Source organism: Thunnus maccoyii, chromosome 18, assembly GCF_910596095.1.
Source record: "Thunnus maccoyii chromosome 18, fThuMac1.1, whole genome shotgun sequence".
In the NCBI taxonomy this organism is placed as follows: Eukaryota; Metazoa; Chordata; class Actinopteri; order Scombriformes; family Scombridae; genus Thunnus; species Thunnus maccoyii.
This window is the reverse complement of record NC_056550.1, coordinates 8,497,894-8,520,689: the sequence shown is the minus strand read 5'-3', so window position 1 is coordinate 8,520,689 and position 22,796 is coordinate 8,497,894. Positions and strand designations below refer to the sequence as shown.

Sequence of the window (22,796 nt, the reverse complement as noted above, 5' to 3'; positions counted from 1 at the left end):
TGAAGAAGATGATATGAATGAAGGATGGATGAACAGGGAGTGACTGGAAGAGTGGCTGTTAAAAGGTCATGTGTGTTAGAGAGCCGTGTGCAGAGACCCCTCCTCCTTTCTGTCCTTTATCCTTCATCTCCCTCATTCCCGTCATTCTCTTTCCGCTGCCAGTTTCTCCTTTTGTACTTACAGTCTTCATCTCTTTTCCTCCCTCATCCTCTTTCAACCCAGCCTGGTCTATTCTGTCTCTCCTCTACTCACCACTCCAACACCCCCCTGCACAAACCAACTCCCTCTCTACCCTTCCCTCCCTCCATCTCTCTCTCTCTCTCATTCCTTTTCTCTCTATCTTTCTCCATCAGCTTCAAAGAGCTGTCTTTGTGGCAGACCTCGAGGGCACCTGCCTCTTGAGGTGGAATAAAATCATCCATCCCCCAGTGCTTTTGTCTTTGTCTGTGTGTGTGTATGTGTAGCTGGTACAGACTCCACTGAAGTGCACTGAGGCCCAAGGCAGCACTACAACAAACAAACAAACAAAACACAAAACCAATAAACAAGCAGGTGAACTCTGGTCTACAGGGTCATTTCTGTTTATGGGTTTACTCCGTAAATGAGATTATGTTACAGTGTTGCCGGTAACCTTTACAGCCCAAATGAAATTTGTGTGCGTGCATGTGTACCTGTCTATCTCTCTGTGGTTGCTCAGTGTGTCAGTCTTCAGATTGTGTGTTTATGGCTCTTGCGTCTTTGAGTGTGTGCGTGTAGGTGTTTTGGGAATCTGCCACCTCTGGAGGCGTGTGCTGGCTTCTCAGTGGCACAGAGTGAGATTGGATTAGAGTCTCTGGCCCACACTGTGTGTAAATCAAGAAGTTGGTTCAACAGAGTGTGTGATTGAGTGTGACCTTCATGAGGAGAGGAGAGGAGTGTTGACCAGGCTGTTTTCTGCCTAATGGACCTTTTACACAGCAGACATGTCATAGCAGGAAAAGTACAGGTGTCATTGATAATGTTCATGGTGGCTGGATTCCTCTTAGTTTCTCCATATTTATGACCCTGGTGTCACTTCCTTGGACACTTGAATGGAACTAAGCCATTGTTAATATTATCAGTTCCACCTGTGCTTTTCCTGCTTCAACATGTCAAAATGTCCGCTGTGAAAAAGGTCTATTGAGCTACATTTTCTCTGACTGGGCGAGTAAAAATGGTTTTGGGCGGCTTTCAATCGTTTGGGCTACAATCCAATAAGTGCAGAGTTTGACAGGAACGCTTTATGCCACAACTTTAAAGTGCTAATCAATAATTTTGTATTAATGATGATCACAAGACTACTTGTTTGATAGAGGTCTCTCATAGTGACAAACCCACAGAGAATTATCACCAGACTGGTTCATTGTTTTGGTTTTCTGGCCTGTGGCTCCACTGTTTTGGTTCAGTCTAATTTGTTCATTCTACCCATCAGCCTTGTTTACCAGCAGCGGGCAGCTGTTTTCAGCACAAAAAGCTCCGATACTGTACACTACCTGCCCAGCAGACAGACACAGTTAACAACTAGCTGGTGAACATGGTGGAGCATTTAGCAGCTGAAGAGACAGATATTTCCCTCAGGAGTTGGTGGAGACCAAAACAGAGCTAAAAGGAGAGTGAATGTTGGACTTTAAAGGTGCAGTGTGTAGAATTTAGTGGCATCTAGCGGAACAGACTTTGCAGAAGTGGAATATACATAAATATGTTTTAATTAGTGTATAATCATCTGAAGATAAGAATCATTGTGTTATTGTTACCAAGGAATGAGCCCTTTATATCTACATAGTGAGCAGGTCCTCATTCACAGAGCCTACCATGTTGCAGCTCCATGTTTCTGCCATAGCCCAAACCAAACACTGGCTCTAAAGAGGGCCTTTCACGTTTTTCGAGTTTCACAGCCACTGAAGGTTCTCCTACATGCTTGGAGGGGGTGGGGTCATTCAGTTGGCTGCAATCTGCAACTTCACCGCTAGATGCCACTAAATCCTACACACTGGTCCTTTAAATTCATCATGTTGTCAGAAAAATGACTCTAAATGAATGCTAATATTACTAGTGTTATCTGCTGGATGTGTAAATAAGCAACTGTTTGGTAAGAAGTTTGTCATGTCAACTTAAAAGAGAACAATATTTCAATCTCGTGTTCACAGCTTGTTTCCACTGCCCCCAAGTGACCTAAAAATCAGATTTTAGAAGAAGAGGAGATTGACATAGCACAGTTAGGAAGGCTTGATGGCCCAAAACACAATGACACATGCATGATGACCAACAAAAACATATGTCACTCCAGTTCAATAGCTCTACACTCAGAGTTTTTTCTTTCAGTTATATTCACTTCCAATGTCATAACTCTGTTTGTAATCTTTTAATAGTTTAAATTTGTTCATATAAGTGAAGGCTTTTGCTGTTTAATATGACAATATCCAAGACTTCACATTAATTCTTCAATATAGTAACTGTAGTCTCAGGTTCACCTAAATGCATAGCCTGCTAAGAGAGAAATACTGGAGGGGGGAAACCCTTCTTCAAAAGAAAGCAAGACTGAGTTTGTTACACTCAGAAGAGAAGAGAAGAGAAGAGAAGAGAAGAGAAGAGAAGAGAAGAGAAGAGAAGAGAAGAGAAGAGAAGAGAAAAGAAGAGAAGAGAAGAGAGGAGGAATATTTGGGTCAGCATGCAGTAAAGTGAGCTGAATCAATAACAAAGACTAAACCTGGTAAAGATTCATCCATGTTCAACAGACAGTATTCATGTATCCACTTACGTAACCCTATACATACACACACACACACACACACACTACTCTACCCTAATTACAAAAGATAACCAAATTAGGGAGACGTTGATTAGTAATCAAAATGCATATGCGTATGTGTGTGTGTGTGTGTGTGTGTGTGTGTGTGTTTGTGAGTGTTTTGTGAGGTAGAGAAGAAAAAAAATGGGATGGGTGTTGGACATCTAACGTCATTAGAGAGAAGAAGGAAAATCAGTCTAATAAAGGAAAGAGGTTGCTGCTCAGTCTTGGATGAAGGCCAAAACCACTACTACACACTAATTCACTGTGTATGTGTGTATGTGTGTGTGTGTGTGTGTGTGTGTGTGTGTGTGTGTGTGTGTGTGTGTGTGTGTGTGTGTGTGTGTGTGTGTGTTTGTGTGTTTAGAGAGGTGTATTGATCCATGGGCGGGTGGAGAAGACCTGAACTGACACAAACACCAGCCTGAATAAGACCTTAACTATATCTTCAGGTACATTATGTATAGCAGTGCTGCTGGCTGTTGTGCGGCTCATTGATCGGCTACTTTCTCTTGAAAAATGATTCCTCTGATAGAGTGTCTGGAGACCTTGAGAAATACAACAGTGTAGCAAACCCTTCAGGTCACTATTTCAAAACACATAAGATCTGACACTCTGTGAGAGAGAGGTTTAACATGGGGCTTTACAAAAACCTGAGGTAGTATCAGAACACAATATATTTACTTTCTTATTCTACCCAACTTTATATATCACAATGAGTGATACATATTCATTCAATTAATTTTTAAGGAACAGATTTAATATGGAGAGTAATGTTTGCTTCTGCTGTGACTGTTTTGTTTCCTTCTTGATCATGAATCCATATACTTCATAGTAACAAATGGTCCACAAACCTTCAAATATATCCTGTTTACCTTGTAATATGTAACCTTCTCTAATGGGGGATGTAATAGCGTCTCCCATTGTTGGTCTTTTAGTCATTTTTGTGTGTGGCATGCAAAAAACAAATATCTATTATTGTTCCATTTTGATGAAGTTGTGTTCTTCTGAATACGACCATAAAGGACCTTTAGGATCCATAAGAATGCTGTTAGAAATAACTTCCTCCACTGTATTTCTCACTTCACCATTAAATTTGAATACAGTAACACATGTTCACATTAACCAATTACATTCGTATTCAAAGCAGGATTTTGTGACATCACAACTGCTGTAGTTTGGAGGCCAATCACAGTCCAATATCCACTTACACAAGAGTGATGTGGAAACTTGAAACCTCCAATAAACATTTCATTTGATTTTTCACTTTGTTCATTCAAATTTATTTTGGTTAGATATGCAAAACTTAGGAAAATGGCTACTAATGTACAGATTGATGTATCTGATGTGATGTTATAGTTTGTGTTCAGTGGGTTGGATAGCAATATTACCTATATAATTCAGCTGCTGATCATTTTTGGTAAATTCAACAGCCATACATCTAAATGGTCTGGTTCCAAACCTGCTTTCATCCGTTTATTGTTGAACACAAGCAGTATGGCACCTTAACTGATGATAGATAGCTAAGAAGAAGAAGTTCTGTTTTTGTAAAACTGTTGTTGTACCTATTTGTTGTGAATAAAGAAAATTTTGCAAGAGCCTCATGTTTTGGGGGGGGGAGGACAAAACAGAAAAATACAGTGAAGTAGTTTTATTTTGTCCAGTAGTTTAGTTTTTGAAATGAAAAAAGTGCACATTCACTAATTTGTTGTTACTCCAGATATTTCTTTGTTTTGTGCAAAAAATGTGACGCTTGTAAATCTTTTTGGTTTCATTTCTTCTGCTGCCCTCCAGCGGATAGATTTAAAGACTACATTTCCACCCATAATGCACTTCGTCCTTTTATTCCCATCATTCCCTGCTGCGACCAAGGACCGTCTGCACCAGTCAAGATGGCGGATAGACCAGGTAACGTAGCGTGTCCTCTGCTGAAATAATCATATATTTTCTTTATTATGTGCTTTGTTGTCGGTTTCTATTTGCACATTTTCGCAGTGAGTGTGTTTTTGTGTCTGACGGACCGTTAATGAGTCAGTTGGAGGCGTTTGTCTGACTGAAGGCCGCAGTCAATCCTTTGAGTCACGTCAAGGACTTTGCGTGTCATTGTCGGCTTTACTGTCAAAACTCCTCTTCCAGCCGCTTTTTGACATTTAACTGTGATAAGAAACTTTCAATTTGACTCGTAGTTTGCATAAAGCTGTCACAATTATGTTGTTGCATTTTTTAATTATGTAACGGTTTCTTTTGGCTATAAGTTAGCTTGCACGGTAGCCTGCAAACACAGACCGCAAACTCTTGACAGTTGGTCAATTTTAAGCCTAAAACAAGATAAAACTGTAGAAACAAACCACGAGAGGCTGTTTTGCTTTGTAATGATAAATAATGCACTATTCATTGTAGTTTCATTATAGCTACACACCTCTGGTGAATAGAGTTGCCTCCGGAGGTGGAAATGGCCCAGTATATCCATTAAAGACACGTTTTACGACATATTATAATACTCTGCTTAGGATAATAAGTTGCGATATGGTTTTTCAACCAAAAAAGTTTAATTACCTTGTTCAAGCATTTTTAAATGACATCTACTCCTCTTCCCTCATCGAAAAAACCATAATGTGTGAATATACATAATTTTTCATGTTAAAAACTTTAACTGTATGTCTCCTACTTCACTGAAGAGTTATTTCTCTGTTTTGTGCCCTGGAGGCTTAAAGTTTCCACATCATACTTTTGTAAATTACATATTGGACCATGATGTGATGTCTCAAATAATGCTTGTATTTGTATGTATGAAACTGAGATTTAAGGCAAGCACAAAGGAATTTTTCCACTTCAGCAGATGCAAATGAGAACAAACTCTGCACAGTGAAGGTCAAACATACAACTGAAGGAACAAGACACATGTTTGAGTTGAAGGAGACTTTAGTATGAAAACATCAGAAGTGCTAATGATTTAAGGATGAGCAGTGTTACTTTGTCTGGACAAATTTAGAATTAAACATAAACCTGATTCGATGTTTAATAAAAAATATTGTACAACAGCTTCACAGTTATGAAGAACCTGTTGCTTTTCTTCAAGTCAAAGTGTTACAAAAGGAATATTTAATTTTGGTTCAGGTATTTAAATGGGGCATAATCTCAGACTCTGCTAATTTGTGGGCAGAAAAGGTTAATTATTGAAAAAATAACCAATACATTTATAATTAACTTAAATGTTGCAGCCTTATTGGTAATACTTTATATACCTCCTTACTTTTGCTGAAGTGAATGCAGGAGTTTTACAGCTGAAAAATTGTTTGTGACATTACTTTAGTTTAAATCATCCACTGGTTGGTCACAATGAAGTAGATGTATGACACGACTGCAATGTGGTCACAGCAGGTGTTTAACTTGATATTTTACAGCAGCTTCGTAGCCTGGGGGTCAAAGCTGTTTATTTGATCATTTGAGGTGTAAATCGGAGCACACCACAAGAACTACAGCACGTTTTTCTCATTATGGACAATGTGTAATCTAACTGTTGTTGCCTTCTCCGCTTATGACTAGTTCCCGTAGCTGAGAAGCGGCTGATGGATGTGAAACTGGGAGAGCTGGGAAGCTGGCTTGGAGGTCGAGACTTCACTCCCAATGGCATCATCTCAGCCGTCCGCAGGGGTGAGGAAACCTGTTCTGACTAAAACTGTGTTCAATAAAAAGCTTTTTACCCTCTTTTACAATTAGAAGAAATCAGTTCTGGTTTTGTTTCCTTGGCTCCAGTTTCTATTACAAATACTGGAGTTTTCAGTTTTCACCATTGCTGATTTATGAAATACAAGCCTTGGCAGATATCTTTGAAACATCCATCACTGTTGGTTTGAGAAACAGCAGCAGAAAGAATGTGGTGATACAGAAACCTCATAAATCATGAACAGAGACAACATTTAAATGCTATCTTCTATCTTTTTGGAAGCAATAACTATCAACATATTTGAGAGCGTTAATTCATGAAACAAGATGTCAAATGTAGTTGACAAATGGTGGGAAAGTGTATTGACTTGAATTGATTTTCATTCACAGTTAAATCACATCTTTAGCATTTGATAAAATGACACTGCACCATGTCGTCATACTGTTTTAAGCTGTGGTTTATGCTGTTTTTATTGCCTCCTTCTCTTCTAGGCCACGACAGATACTACAACAAGTACATTAACGTGAAGAAGGGAGGCATCGGTGGTGTAGCCATGCTGCTGGCTGGCTACGTAGCCCTCAGCTACCTGTGGGAATACGACCACATCAGTAAGAAATCCCTACTTTGTTTACCCTTTGTTGTAAATGTCAGTTTTGAGCCCTGAAAATACTTAACTCAGCCACTATTTTTCATTTTGTTACTTATTGTTTTCTAAGAGTAAGCCCCTTTTGCACTCCAGTGTCTCAAATTAGCTACAGAGATCACAGATGAGGAAAGAAAAATTACCTTTTAAATAACATTTTAACATCCTTCGCTTCGTCTTCTCTTCTAGAACATGATCGCTGGAGGAAGTACCACTGAGCTCCCTCAGCAGCCATCAGACCTTCAGGGTTGAAGCTTCCCTTGCTGTTTCTATTCTCAGCTTTGTGTAGATATGTGACTGTTGTGACCAATAAACAATACAAAGACTTACTGTTGGATGTCATGTTTTGGGTGTGTGACAAATATGGGATGAGTTAGTGATATAAAGCTGCATCAAGCGTTACAATTAACTATTAGGAGTGCAGTTACTTTATAAACAGTGGCCACCTCAATAGTGTAGTAAGGTGGGAATGAAAGTATAACAGGTACATCTGTAACAAACATTTATTTGTACACACTGTACAGATTGTGAGAATATGTTCAGACTGTATCCACTGTCAGCAAAATAATGAAAGTAATCCTCTGAGATACAACTTGAGCTGAGCTGCTTCACCCTCCACGTTTCCTTTAAGTTAAAATATGTGTATTCAGATTTCAGAACGTAGGGCCTCCACACACACACAACTGGAGAATAATGAACTATTTCCAGGATTTAAAATGTTTGCAAAAAACCACAAATATGTAGTTGAGGGTGACAAGTCTTATGTTTGACTAATGCAATAGTCTAAATTTTAGAGGTTTTCAGATAATGCAAGGTGTACAGAGCTCCATTCAGAGTCTGATTAACTACAACAGTTGAAAGTACAAACGGCCATTTACATTCCTACTGGCACTTATCACATTTCTGTGGTTTATTTCACTTACACTGTCAGAGATTTACTCAGATTAGCAGAACAGGAACAGTAGTTTGGTATCACAGATGCAGTCACATGACCTGAGGAAACAGGAATATGCTGTAAAAAAAGCAGCAACATGTTTAAGCTCTGCACCTGTTTCCCTGGGTGCCTGTTTTTTCAGAGTCGGTGTTCCATACAGTACAAACATAGAAAACTTTAGACTAACCCGCAAGTCAGGTCATTCAACCACAGCCACACAGATGGTGACATCAGTGTCTTTTTTTTGCTTGTTGTCATTTTCATGTATCCATGTTTTTTTGAAAGAGGCAAAATACCGAAAAAGTAGCTATGTTTATCTTCCCTCCTGCCTGTGTCTGTATGAAATGACACACACAAGAGCGGCAGTTAAAGTCTTTAAGTTGAACTTGAGTCTTTGGAGCAGAGGGGCTTCATCTCTTCAGCTACTCTTCCTCTCATCTCCTCTGCTCACATCAGGGAGGCGAGCTACAGCACTGCGGTGTTAGGACCTTGAGACTGAAGGTTACTGTCCACTCAGGAAGGCGAGGTGGCCTTTAGTGCATTTGTTGGCGTAGTGGCCCTTCTCTCCACACTGCAGACACAGGGGAGACCAAAAAAAAAAGAAGAGATTAATGGCTTTTTATTAAAAGCAAAGGAAAGCTGGAAATGGCACAGAAAAGACAGAATGTGTGTATGTAAAGTACAAATACACACCACTGGACAAAGAAAAGGTAACAGATGCCAGTCTCGTTATTTACAACCAAAGCGAGAGTCTGGTGTGTACAACAGATTTTGAGCAGACAAACGTGGAGATGAATCACCTTGTAACAGGTGACCTGGTCCAGTGGCCGAGGCCCTCTGTTGGACGTCATGTTATTTTGCTGAGCACCGGCGTTCATGACGTGGTTCTGCGGCCGCTGGCCTGGACTGGAGTTGGTCAACTGGATTAGAGAGAGCGAGGAGCGGCCGATGGTAGGTACAGGCTGCAGGAGGAACCCAGCAAAGAGAAACGGTTTGTTCTTCTGTTCAGCAACAAATTAGCATGTAGAAGTGCATCTAGTATAGTCTAAAAATAAGTCTTACAGTCCCATCCTAGTAGCTCTTACCTTTGTCTGGTTCTGGGTTTGTTGTGGTAGAGGAGGCTGTTCAGAAGCTCCCATCGGCAACTCAAAACGGGGACTGTGGAAGAAGATCTCACTGTTATATCTGTGTAACTGTAGGGTGATGTCACCAATTATTTTTATTTCTATTGCTGCCTCTGTCTTTTGTCTAAAGATAATTATACTACTGTAGATGACATTTCATCCAATGCATAATGCACAGAGAGAACTATCCCTAAAGACAAAACTTAATGCTGAAACAAGTCATAAGTGGCAACAAAACTGTCTCTGTTTTTACTGTTTTACTTACACATTTCTATTATGTGGGAATCAAATAAAAAAGGTAACATACTGCATAAATTTACAGGATTTTCCTTCTGGACAGAAGCCCACCAGGTAATTCACACAGATCACCCTCCTTGTGTGTCTGTGTCTGCAGTCAGGACCTGAGACAGGAAGTCAGGGACAGAAATATAAGAATAATGCAGATGGACAATGAAAAATTAAGGGTTTTTTTGCTGCTGATGCAGAAATTCGAACCAGCAGGAGTATATTTTCTGCACATTTAGGGGGTGTTAATATCATTACTGCTGGAGAGTTTATGTCCACTACTGAGCACCTACCGTGTTTGCAGAAGCCTCGGTCGTACCAGGGGCAGTCTTTGATCTTGGACTCGGGATCAATGTGCAGGAACGGACATTCCTTGTTGCTACACTCACCTGCGAGGGTCAACACACAAATAAAATCAGCCGGATGCTGATCAACAAATACAGCCACTGAGCTCATCTGTGCGATTTTGTGCAAAGTCAAGTCAACCAACCAAACTTGGAGTAAAAGTAGCATTCAGGCATCTTGGTCATGTCGTACTCGTGGAGAAACTCGCACTGGTCTCCTTTCTTACACAGTCCTCTGAGCCAGTGCTTACACACCACCGTCTTCTCTCCACTGATGTGACGGAACGGACACATCCCGCCTGTGAGTGGAAACAAAGATACAACACAACACAACAGAATGAAGTATTTTCCAGTTTCCCATGCTTATGCCTGAAAAGTTTGACCTACCGGCATCTTGAACATGCAGCCATTAAGATGGAAGATACACAAATACAGAATTACCAGTAAAGGTATCAATGTAAATAAAAAAGAAATATGTCTTACGTTGCTATCAGTGGAAGTATTTATGTGCATCACAATCTAAAAAATTCGCTAACAACTTATAGGGAAACTCTGGTTTTACACATAAGGTCACTTTACTCTTATTTAAGAGTTTAGGAGAAAATAACCTGGATGATGTCACCAGTGTTATCTCAGCTTGAGCTTGACACTTTATTTAAATTTAAAACAGAAAGCCTGCGTTACCAACTGACAACACAGAGTTTGAGACATTAGCCGGGGGTCGATCTTCATGTCTTTTGAAAGGTAATTTGTTCATTTCCACTTATCAGAATTCAGTGCTCTCCAGCAGCCACACTGAGGCTGTATGTGATGGTACTCAGTTCTAATTTAAAGCAGTCACTTCATGCTGCTCCTTTTGTTATAGAACTTTGACACTGATATATTACAGTCTGAGATATTGGGAATTTTTGACAGCAACTATATCTACCACTTGATGAAAAGAAGTGCTGAAGTGTGAACAAACCAATGGAAAAATAGCAGCAAAGGTGCTGCCAATGGCAATGGTAGATACTTGTATCTAATTAGAATTCAATATTAACGCTACACTATATTAACTCACACATTTGATTCAGATCATTAAACAGTGTGTATCTGGTTTCACTTCTTACTGAACTGCTCTAAATATGTAACTCCACAAAAATAGCTGAATTAGACTTTTTAACTGATGTGACTTCATGGATAGCAGTACCTAGCATAATGTATCGACACTTCCAACTCAGAGAAACTGGAAGTTTTCCTGTTCTTCCCATTCTACTGGCATTGCTCAATATGCATACGCAGTATAATGAAAAGATGTTATTAGTTGCATTATGACAAATGTAAGATCCAGGGGGGTTTGGAAGCTCCTTTACTGCTTGACAATTATTTTTCCACTTATCTGTTGTAAGACCTCCACTTTCATGGAAGTTAAAACCTGTGTAAAGGAAAATCTTTTTCAACACATTATACAAAAATAATTGCTGAAAACATGTGAAAAGGCTAAACTATGTAGTACTGGATCATGGATTTCGAGCATTAAACTGTTTTTCACCATTTCTGTGTTCAGGATATTTTGAGCGGGTCCCCGGCCAGAGGGAGAGCATTTACAGGGCAGCACTTCACTAAAAAGCACGGCTTAAGAGGAAATGTTTCCAAGGGTGACGGCCACAATGACGCTGCTTTTCAGCAGAGAAGTGAGTAACGTTAAGTTAACCAAACTCCATTGAAAAAAAATGACAATTTAACATACAGATGATTGGTGATGGTTTACTTGTTAACTAGTCATTTAAGTTACATTTTTAGTGAAACAAATCCACATTTACCAACAAAATATGTGCCGCATTAAACAGTGGCTCCTAATATTACTTAATTTTAAAATATCATCCATGTTGCTTGTCTTACACCTACAAACAAGACCTATTTCAAATTGTGTATTTTTATATGGGAGTTTGGTACAAGCATTGATAACTCAGAGGCTGTTCAGTTGGCCAGTACTTTCAGAGGACACGCCCCCAGTGTATCACAGCAGAGAATATTGCAGATTTTAACAGGATTTTGAAACTTAATTTTATATACTTGGTGATTTTTTAATCATTAAAATTTGGCTGAGTGGTTAATAACACATTTTTCTGTGTTTTGACAAACTCAGAACAAATATTTATTATTGCTTTACACGGACTTTAAATATTAAATTGTTGGAATATCCCTTTAGAAAAAAGTCAGTTCTGAGTCTACAGATTTAAAAATGGCAGTCAAGTGTATGTATGTAGTTATGTGCTTCATGTGTGACAGTAGTGTAAATGCCCCTAAATAGTTAGTCTGAGTGCAGAGCAGCTGAAATGTTGTCATGTTGTGTTTTTACCTTTTATACACGCTGCTCTCATGAAGAACTCACACACAGCAGAGCCGGACTCTGTGGGGACATAAAGGGGTTTGGATCACACAAACACGAACAGAGACACCAACATCCAGATGCTAATGTCCACCTGTAACTCTGATCACAGTTTCCCAGCTACAGCGGCTAAGCACCAGCTAGCATCCGAGCACTTACTGTCCATGCCGGGGAAAGGCAGCGGCTGCGCCCCCAGCTGCTGCTCCACAGCGATCTCCAGGTCAAACTTGATATGATCCACGTTGGCCAGTAGATCCTGCATGTCTGCTTTTGGTTTGTCGTGCTCCCGTCAAGAGAAATGTCAGCTTCGGTTAGTTAGCTTGGAGTTGAGCCTGTTAGTAACTTCCTTCAGCAGCTAACGCAGCTAGCCGGGCTAACCGACGAGCTGAAGACAATCAGCGAGCTTCCCGATGTAGAAAACACAAGGAGCTGCTGCGTTTTGTAGCTTTACCGGAGCTGTTTTATTAAGTTTGGTGTTTAAGTTATTTGTTTGTCACGGAGCTGCTTATAATAGTGGATGTGAGGATGAGAGGCGCGCAGATTGACCTCTGACCTGACGGAACAAGGCACGCAGAGCCCTTCTTCTTCTTCTTCCTCTTTTGTTTAATGGCTGTTGGCAAACAGCTTTTAGGCGCATTACTGCCACCTTCTGGTTTGTAGTGTAGATAACAACGGTTACTACACTATTACTTTAAATTCTCCTATTAATTCCTGTGTTTCCTACAAATCTGAACATAACCCTGTACCCTACGTCACCTGAACTCCTCTGCAACATTTCTCTAATACCACGTGTCATGTGATTCCTTTGGAGTGCAATTGTAAGTGTCTGTCGCTATTGTTGACATCTAGAACAGTATAAAAATACATGCTCAGACTAAAAAGATCCCAGAGTAGTTATGTACATTTGTGGCACATTACTGCCTCTCACAGTTCAGTGCTAGATTGCTGTCTGACCATTTTCACCTTCTGTATTTACCTAACAAGCAATGTGTTTTACATAAAAACAAACAAACAAACAAACAAAAACACAGCAAAAAATGTGCTTGTACAAAAACATACATACATACATACATACATACATACATACATACATACATACATAGTGTAAATATATGCTGAGTTCATTTAAGAAAATGCTCGACTGAATAGCAAGGTGTTTAGTTTGCTTTTAAAAGAAGTTCAGCAGGAAAACGCTTCCATTTTTTAAGTGCATACATGCTGAATGCCATCTCAGCAGACTTAGAAAATGCTGTAGGCACATGTAGGAGATTTATTAGCATGTCTGACATGTATTGTGGAGCCAGACCATTAAGTGCTTTGTACACCAAGAGGAGAATTTTGAATTGTAATCTGCAGACAACAGGTAGCCAATGACAGTTTTGGAAGACAGGAGTTATGTGGTCTGATCTTTTTGTCCTAGTTAGAATTCATCAGTCCAGCCTGCTCATGACAAGTTTCTCTGAGGTCTCTTCAATGCCCTTTCCACTCTCATTTCTCTCCACCTCTGAGCCCTGTCCAACAGAATTAACAGCTTTACAATAAGATCAGACACCCAGTTTGTTTAAATGGCGTCAGAATCTGAGCATATGACTGTTTTCTGTGGTTTCACCTCCTCAATTCACTGTAATGCACAGATTATTGCTATTAATTCCATTGTAAAGACTGAACACCCTCAGTCTATTCTTCATAATTTGAAGGTCCAGATATAAGAGACAAAGCCAGATTTCCTTATCAGGCCTTCTCACCATCTGTATAAATCTGAAGGTAATTTTCCCAGTTGTGTTTTAGTTTTTCTTTCACCATTTCCAGATAGGCTTTACTGTCAACATGTCCTTGCATGAGCTGTGGGTAATCCTGTACGATGGTGAACCTTGAGCAGTGTTTAGTAGTCAAAGTTACAAAAAACAAACAGGATTAAGACAATGTTGGAACAGTGTGGTCTCTGTCTTCCCCTGGACCCTGGACTGAGTCTCTCCACCTGTTTGTTTCAAGCCAGCAACAGTCCCAGACCAGCGCAGGACGATGGTTATTTACAGTTGTTTATCTTTCTCTTAGTTGTTGATTCACAAAACTTACTAAAGTTTTATTCATTTATTTAATCAGAAATGTAACTTTTAACAACTATCAATATAAGAATGCAATAAACATAAATAAACAAATAAACATATAGTTAACAAATATTTTATTTATCATATTAATTTACTTTATATACAACCAGTGTAATTAATAAATGAATATTTTTCATTAATCTATTGTTTTATTGTCAAATTGCCCTGAACACACACACACACACTATATATACAGCAATTTGACCAGGATTAGTTTATATTCAATTAAATATATTGAATAAATTCATGTAATATTGTAATTTCTATGAATAAAGTTAAATAAACATAAGCAGTCTGCTGTCACAATATATTTTATTTGGGTTAACTTTTACTGGCTCCTATTTAAATCTCATCCTCACTTATCATGCAAGTGTCTCTCAGAACTAAATGCTTTGTGTAAATTCAGGGTTAAGCGCATTAAGACAGTCAGCTGATTCTGTTTAAACAGGAAAGACTAAAAATAGAAGCTTTATATTATCTAGAGACATGAACAGAAGGCGATGTACTTTGAGATGTACTTTATATGTAGTGAGAACTTTGGGTGCTGTGTGTTCCTGAAGATATTTTCATTTCATCGTGAAGCAGAGTATTTAACTATCAACTCGTTCAATGTTTAATCTCATGCTGAATTTCTTCATAACAGTCTGTTAATATTTCTATCAAGAAAGGAACATCCCATTTGCAGAGATCTGCAGTCAAACTAAAAGATCACAAACAGAAGCCTTTGATTCATTCGTTATAGTTAACAATGGTAGTTTTATTATGTATCAAACTGTATATGTGCATACAGTGTGTAACACAGGACGCTCATTTATGAAACTAATAGTCACTTTGTGCTTCAATCTGCAGTGCTGCCTGTAAGGAAACGTTGAACTTGGAAACTCACTACAAAAGGAAGTGGAGATTGCTTTCAAGATTAAAGCTTAAATGTAAATGTAACATCTTATGTTGACAGTTGAGAAAAAAAACATGAAACAGCGAAGGTATTATAGCAATACTGAACAACTAGAGGACAATGATGTCTGCTCATCCGCACACAAATCTTTTCATTGAGACAAGTCTGTTCCGAGCTGTAATGTTGTCTATCCATGACTGCTGTGAAGTCACAAGGAAGCGTCTTGATATGAGCTTTGACAGATTTCATAGGTGTACACTTACAACAAATATACACACGGAACAACACACCACCAAAATTGGTATGATAATGTTTGCAATAGTCATCAGTCCAGCAGCCATCAGTGTCAGAAGCTCCACCCTTTACAGCTCAGGTAGGCCAGGCATGGGGAAACGACCAGCGAAAGCCTCCACCTCTGTCCTGATCTCAGATACCCGCTGCTGGAACTTCTCTCCCTGGGAAAGAGCCTGAATGAACTCCCTCAGAGGGGCCTTGGGATCCAGACTTCTCTGCACCTCCAAGGTCAGCTCAATGCCTGCAGGATAAAGAAGAGCAGCGAGGGCTTTCAGATTGAAAAGTTTCTGAGAATTTTAGTTTTTCATCATTTTGGTTTGGTGGATGGGTTTAAATATGATGATGTCCAAGCTTCAGTTGCCGATACTATGGAGAAAAAGCCAGTCAGAGGCGGGAATCAGAACAAAACACTGCACCATAGTGGTTGAATTAATTCAAAATTAAATCAGAATCTCAAAATGAACTTCATAAAACTGCTAAATGTGTTACCAAGTTTCAACAAAGTGTCATTTTACAAATGTGCTTCTTGGGAGTTGTTTCTGACATTTTTAAGTAAAAAAAAAAAAAAAAAAAGCTGGTTAGCTTAGCTTAGCATAAAGATTGCCTGGTTCTGTCCAAAGGTACCCAAATCTGCCTCCCAGCACCTCTAAAGCTCATTAATTAACATGTTTTATCTGGTTTGTTTAATCCATACAAAAATGAAGTATAAAAATGACAATTTGTGGTTTTACGGGGGTTAACTTTGGTGTGCTGCATAGACAGGGGAGTGTTTGATACTCAATAGACATATTGGGTGCAGTATCACTTGAAGCACAGATAGCTGAATACCTTATCACCCCTTCATTGGTCTGGTCACCACAATTCAAACACTTTTCTCAGAGAATATCTCAGAGATTCTACTTTTTTTTTTTTTTTTTACCTCTGTGAATGAACTCAGCCACCTTCTTGAAGTCATCTTCCACCAAACCTCTGGAGGTCAGAGCTGGAGAGCCAAACCTCAGACCACTGGGGCGCAAAGCGCTCTTATCCCCTAAACCAAGAGATGTATGTGAAAAGTTTAGAATGGCGCTCTGAAGGATCATTAACAATGGCAACATTCACAAAGGCAAGGGTAGAAATCACACACACACACTCTACAATGCAAACAAAGCTGCATGTATCATTGCATATTAGTGCTAAAACACACTACCTGGACAGGTGTTCTTATTACAAGCAATAGCACAGGCTTCCAGAACCTTCTCAGCTCGTCCTCCATCACTTCCTTTGTTGCGCAGGTCCAGTAGGATCAGATGGTTGTCAGAGCCGCCTACACACAGAGACACAGAGCATTAAAAAACATAACACAGACCATGATGCTATAAATCTGCTATCAAAGGCTTTTTTCAACTAAACCACCAGTAAAAACAATAAATAAATTATATATATATAATAAATCATGCATGCTGCGTCATCACCCCTATTTTAAACAAATATTTAGGATTATATAAGTTTTAACTGTTGTCATATGAAACTAGATGAATAGAGGTTCAATAGGGATGTTTACATTAACGTGAGGCTGTCATAATAATGAGAACTCAATTTATATTATTCACTAACATCAATACCTCCAAATGCTTTATATGAAGGAGGAAATAAAGGAATGGATGTAATAAGTTATTGTCATCTTTTTGTTCTCTATGGTGAAGTTTCAATTTAACTTGTGCTTGTGGAGTGGTACTGCAGCACTTACCAGTGACTATCTTGTACCCGTGGTCAATAAGGCTACTTGATAGAGCTTTGCAGTTTGCAAGAACCTGCATCTGGTAGGCCTTGAACTCTGGTGTCATGGCTTGTTTGAGAGCTACAGCAACACCTGTGAAAAACATGACCTAAATGAGATAGACGCTGGCGAAATAGAACAGCTGTTCACATAAAGCTGAGAGAATAAAGGCAAAAGGGAGAAAAATGATGACGAGGTGCACCTGCGATAGCGTGGTTGTGTGGTCCTCCCTGCAGCCCTGGAAACACAGCCTGATTGATCAAAGACTCCAAGTTGTACAGAACCTCCTTCCCCTTTGCATCCACACTCCGCACACCTGGAGGAGAGAAACAGAAAGACAGACGGAAGGTCAGATGGAAAGCAAGAGAAAAAATATTCATGACAAAACAGATAAGGCAAGAGGTTTGTTTTTGAAAAAGGCGTCATATTCCATTTCTACCTTTCCTGTAGAATATAACTCCAGCTCGGCAGCCGCGCAGCGTCTTGTGTGTTGTTGTGGAAACAATGTCACAGTACTCGAAGGGCGAGGGCACCACTCCAGCTGCCACCAGTCCACTGATGTGAGCCATGTCTCCCATCAGATATGCACCATTCTCATTAGCAATCTGCTTCATGCGAGCGTAGTCAATGTTGCGGGAATAGCAGCTTGTTCCTGGAGGAGAAAAAGACAGAAGTGAATATATATAATATTTTTTTCCTTCTTCTTTACATATACAGCTCCTCTTTGTTTCTACAGGGAATAAATGATTTGTTTTAATGTGGGACATATTTACAATCTTAATAAGAAGACAAAAATGAAAGACTCAGTTCAGTTCTTTGGTCTAAAACTAAAATTTTACCCTAAAAACTAAACAAGCATGCACTGTCTTTGTATGTGTGTCTTTGTATGTGTGTGTGTGTGTGTGTGTACTAAAAGACCTGCAATGATGAGTTTTGGGTGGAAGAGCCGTGCGTTTTCTTGCAGTCTGTCATAGTCAATGTAGCCAGTTTCTGGATTCACCTAAAAACAGTAGATCATGTCATAACAAATACACCAAAACAACACAGTTAAATTACTTTTATTCTATTAGGTTTCCAATTTTGCCCGCATTTTATAAGGAGCCACAGGCCAACGCCACGTGCACATACTTGCACTAATGAGGAAAAATGGAGGCAGTTTGAATTAATCTTGTTTAACTTCGTCTCCAGAGTCAAGATGTAACTACTCCAAATATAAAACGTCTTTCAGAAAGCCACTTTTTAAGCAACAATGACCCACTCTAAATGATTCTTTATACCCTGTCTAGGAAAACAACATTAAGATAAAAAGGATTTTATGAAGCACACAATGACAGAGTTGTAAAGTAGCATCAGATACAACAGAAATGTTCAAATGCCATTAGAATAATTCAATGCCAACAGAATATTCAATAAATAGTGTTCACTGTACAGTTATTGTTCACATCTTGAAATGTGTTCCCAACTGCCTGAGTGTGCATCGACAATTTGCATGTGACTCTTATGTACCTTGTATGGCATGGACTCAAAGAAGATGGACGTCGCTGAGATTTTCTTTTTCTCAGTCATGAAGCCGTGTGTCAGGTGACCTCCATCAGGAAGGTCCAGTCCCATGATCCTGCCATGGGGCTCCACAATGGCCGTGTAGACGGCGAAGTTGGCTGGCGAACCTTTACAGAGAAGCATCAACAAAAGTATGTCAAGTCAGAGAGAGGAACAAGGAAGAAGTTTCAAGACATGAGGAGAGGAGATGGAAAAAGCGAGGAGTACAGAAGAGGAGTTTGAAGAGTGAGAAAGTATGTTAAAAATACTGACATCAGTCAAGCGCTTATAGTTTTAGATGTTAAATTAGTATTTGATACCTGAGTATGGCTGCACGTTGACGCCCCATTTCTCTGAGTCCAGACCGAAGGCCTCCAGCGCCCTCTTCTGACAGAGTCTCTCCAGCTCGTCAACATGCTCCGTACCACCATAGTACCTGAACACAGGGATCATGCAGATTATTACAACTTTATTTGTAATCTAACAGGTAGGATACAGCATAAATGCATTCCTGATATTTAATAAGTAATTTGACAAACGTGGTCGATCCTTGTACCTCTGTCCAGGATATCCTTCAGAGTACTTGTTGTTCATACAGGAACCCAGAGCCTCGAGAACAGCTCTGCTGGCAAAGTTCTCGGAAGCGATCAGCTCCAGACCGTAAACCTGCCTGTGCTTCTCTTTTTTTATGATGGAGAACACCTGAAACACAAACGTACACAAATATTATTCAGGGGAAAAGAACATTTTGTTACACAAGCTCTACAGTGCAAAAACACATCATTTATTCTGTTCTACACTCATGTGGAGAATTATTTGTGATTAGTAGCTGCTCTCACAGTCTGACTGCAAATGCAATAATGAGATGGTAAAAGTCTGGAGATGAAACAACCAGTTGGTTAATTGATTGAGTTCCCGGCCTCTCATATGAGACGATGTGCTGCTTTTCTCTTTTTTATATGACTGTAAATGAGTGCAATGAATGGATTAATCAATAATGAAAATAATCTTGTTTCAGCTCTAGAAAGTTGCAATGTCGACACCAATCCAATGCACAAAACTCTCATTAAAACAATATTCTTGAAAGAAGTTATTAGTACTGTTTATCCCACTCCAGTCTTTTGTCTATGTACTTTATGTAGATAAACTTTGTAAAATCCACTGAACACAAACCTCAGAGTCGTTGATGGACAGAGGCTCCAACATCATCTTGTTGTGCGATTCCCATGTTTCCTTGCTCATACTGTGGCCGTTTGTTAAAGACATGGTTGTGGTTTACCTGGTAAGTGGAGATCTAAAGAAGAGGAAGAGGATAATTCTTACGTTCATTTAGAGACTTGATAAGAGTCGCAAAAACATACAAACATAAAAAAAGAGTATTAAAAAGTTGAATTAAAGGACCAGTATGTAGGATTTAAGGGAATTTATTGGCAGAAATGGAATATCATATTCATATGTTTTAATTAATGTATAATCACCTGAAAATAAGAATCGTGTTTTTGTTACCTTAGAATGAGCCCTTTATATCTACATAGAGAGCAGGTCCTCTTCCACGGAGGCCACCATGTTGCACCGCCATGTTTCTACTGTAGCCCAGAACAGACAAACCAAACACTGGCTTTCGTGTTTTTCATGAGTTTTGTGGCCTCTGTAGGTTCTCCTACATGCTTGCGGTGCAGCCCCACTGAATGCGTCCAATTCATATAAAACACCCTGCCAGTCGCACAGCTGGTACACACAGCTGTTCAGAAAGTAGATGGTGCTGCAGCTTGATTGGCTGTCTTGATGTGAGCACTATTTGAATTTTTGAATTTATCCCGCTCACTCGCCGCATCGCCAGTTCAGGTCCGTGTCTTTTGTGCAGCAAATTAGTCGCTTCAAATAGACAATGAATGTGTGCGGATTTTGTCACCAGTCAGTTTGCATACAGTGGGGCAGCATCATCTGAAGGGGAAGGGGATGGGTACTCACTTTGTTGCAATCTGCAACCTCACCACTGGTTGCCACTAAATCTTATACACTGGTCCTTTAAGTGAACTTTTTTTGACTTTTAATGAGGCTGAAAACTATATTGTATTGTTGTTATCGTATTGTCTTTTTAAACAATATACAATGAGTGCTGCTGACAATCTGCCATACAGGTCCATTATCACAGATTCATTTTCATAGATCCATTATCACAGCCCACAACCTCAGACAAAGGAGTACACATCAGCATCTCTGCTGTCTGCAGCTGCGTTGCAACACTCCAGCGGTGGCGTGATGTGGCTCCATCAGTTAAACTTTGAACCATTACATAGACAAGAAAGATGAGCAACTGAATTGCAAAACCTCTCATAACACAGACTATTATGTAACTTGTATAATAAGTTCATTGCTCCAAGAAGCCAGATCTTTGCCCGCCGTATTAACACTAACTTACATAGGGTAAATATTTATCTGGTACTGCTGGTCTGGTTTACAAAGTTACTGCAGGCCAGTCAGCCGTCTGTCACATGAGTTTTATTACCTTTATCTGCTCTGCTCGACTGACCCAGAAAGTTGGCAACAAGGGAGTTAACACAAACAAAGCATAAAGTGGACTCATTTGATAAACTTTTAGAGTGAGCTGAGCTGTAGAAATGTACCACTACTGTTAAAGATATAAAGTCATAATAACTGCCCGCTTATCTGACCTAAATTTCTACCTTTGAAGGAAACAAACAAGCTGCCGAATGTCAACCGAGCAAGAGCCAACAAATACACAAATCATGTCACATAAGACTTTCAAACGCGAAACAGAGGTTAGTCGCTTTTAAAAGTGTATTTCTAGCTGCCAACGTGACCCGTAGTTTGTCGTGTGTATAAGTTTGTACATTGTTAGTACCGTTAACAAACTCACCTGTCGAGAAGAGACTCCCGCCGCTGGCTGTCAGTTGTGAAACTGAAATCTGTCCATGAGGCTACAACAAAAAAACTGCGTCTTCACGGAGGATAAAGTCCGCCAAACTTTCCACCAATCACATCGCTTCTTCTTCCTATTCTACGTTTTTATTGGCGGTTGGCATCCAAAATGTCGCATTACCGCCATCTGCTGGATTTAAACTAAAATCTCCACTGACTAAAACAACAATAACATCCGCGTCTTTCCCACCATTTCCCACTCTGCTGTAGCTCCAACAACACCCCGAAATCTCCTTGTTGCAGCTACAATTAAGTCAGTTTTCTCAGATTTTCTTTCTACTCCAGCAGTACAGTTAATTACACTATGTTATACAGTTTTTATTCCTGGGTAGTAAGTGTTATTTTCTAATTATGTATGCCTAAAAAGAATAGAAAATGGCTATTATTCCTTTCAAACTTTGCTTTTGTGACCTGGATAATGATATTTAATAGCATATCCAATAGAAAAATGGGCGAACACACATTTTGATAGCTGTAGAAGCACACACTTAAAGTGTATGTAGTATGTAGGTGTGAGCACTAACACCATAATATATGGGCATCACTTCAGTCTTTTTGTATGATCGTCTTGCGTCACAGCGGCTAAGATTAGTACCCTGAAATCACAGCTATCAAATCCTGTCAAAATGCTATGGATGCACCTCTTATCACAATTACATTAAAATAAAGTACCTGCATGATAAAGACATTTACAGTATATGGATATTATTCCTAAAGGTATTAAGTTAAAGAAAGATATAGTGAACATTTGAAGTGAGCGTCATGTATGGAAGTCTTTTAAAATGTTTTTATATATCTGTTTCTGCTTTTCCACAATACAGAATTCAGTGGTCAACATTTCATTAAAATATGTACTATTATTTTAATTTCTCTTTTCTAGGTTTTGTCATGAATTGTCTTTCAAACTCAGCAGAATTTGTGTATTTCACCACTCTAATAATGTGATAATATTGATATTGATAATAATGTTTTAGTTGATAGAATTCTGCTTAATCTGCTTAAATCTTTAAAAATTTTTAATTTTCGTTTTATTGATTCATGTAAGTGTTCAATTATGTTTTGTATACTGATGAATTTTATCCAC

At 39.2% G+C, this 22,796-nt stretch overlaps 3 protein-coding genes across 3 annotated transcripts; 1 reads left to right on the top strand and 2 right to left on the bottom strand.

Annotated features, from left to right (window-relative positions):
- The first annotated feature begins 4,613 nt into the window (after positions 1-4,613).
- atp5mf (ATP synthase membrane subunit f) lies at positions 4,614-7,445 on the top strand. Its single transcript, XM_042393763.1, has 4 exons — positions 4,614-4,714; positions 6,353-6,460; positions 6,965-7,081; positions 7,306-7,445. The coding sequence occupies exons 1-4, from the start codon at positions 4,699-4,701 to the stop codon at positions 7,332-7,334; spliced, it is 270 nt and encodes an 89-aa protein (XP_042249697.1). The 5' UTR covers positions 4,614-4,698; the 3' UTR covers positions 7,335-7,445.
- Positions 7,446-7,601: 156 nt separating this feature from the next.
- cpsf4 (cleavage and polyadenylation specific factor 4) lies at positions 7,602-12,777 on the bottom strand. Its single transcript, XM_042393761.1, has 8 exons — positions 12,334-12,777; positions 12,145-12,195; positions 9,950-10,102; positions 9,753-9,848; positions 9,482-9,575; positions 9,136-9,208; positions 8,851-9,012; positions 7,602-8,621 (listed from the first exon to the last, which is right to left on the bottom strand). Exons 1-8 carry the CDS (start codon positions 12,434-12,436, stop codon positions 8,553-8,555), a joined length of 801 nt encoding a protein of 266 aa, XP_042249695.1. The 5' UTR covers positions 12,437-12,777; the 3' UTR covers positions 7,602-8,552.
- Positions 12,778-15,018: 2,241 nt separating this feature from the next.
- Positions 15,019-21,761, bottom strand: shmt1 (serine hydroxymethyltransferase 1 (soluble)). The gene is made up of 12 exons (XM_042393643.1): positions 21,651-21,761; positions 19,943-20,063; positions 19,326-19,471; positions 19,090-19,205; positions 18,737-18,897; positions 18,149-18,230; positions 17,670-17,882; positions 17,433-17,546; positions 17,201-17,323; positions 16,661-16,777; positions 16,391-16,501; positions 15,019-15,712 (listed from the first exon to the last, which is right to left on the bottom strand). The coding sequence occupies exons 2-12, from the start codon at positions 20,033-20,035 to the stop codon at positions 15,540-15,542; spliced, it is 1,449 nt and encodes a 482-aa protein (XP_042249577.1). The 5' UTR covers positions 20,036-20,063; positions 21,651-21,761; the 3' UTR covers positions 15,019-15,539.
- Positions 21,762-22,796: the final 1,035 nt, after the last annotated feature.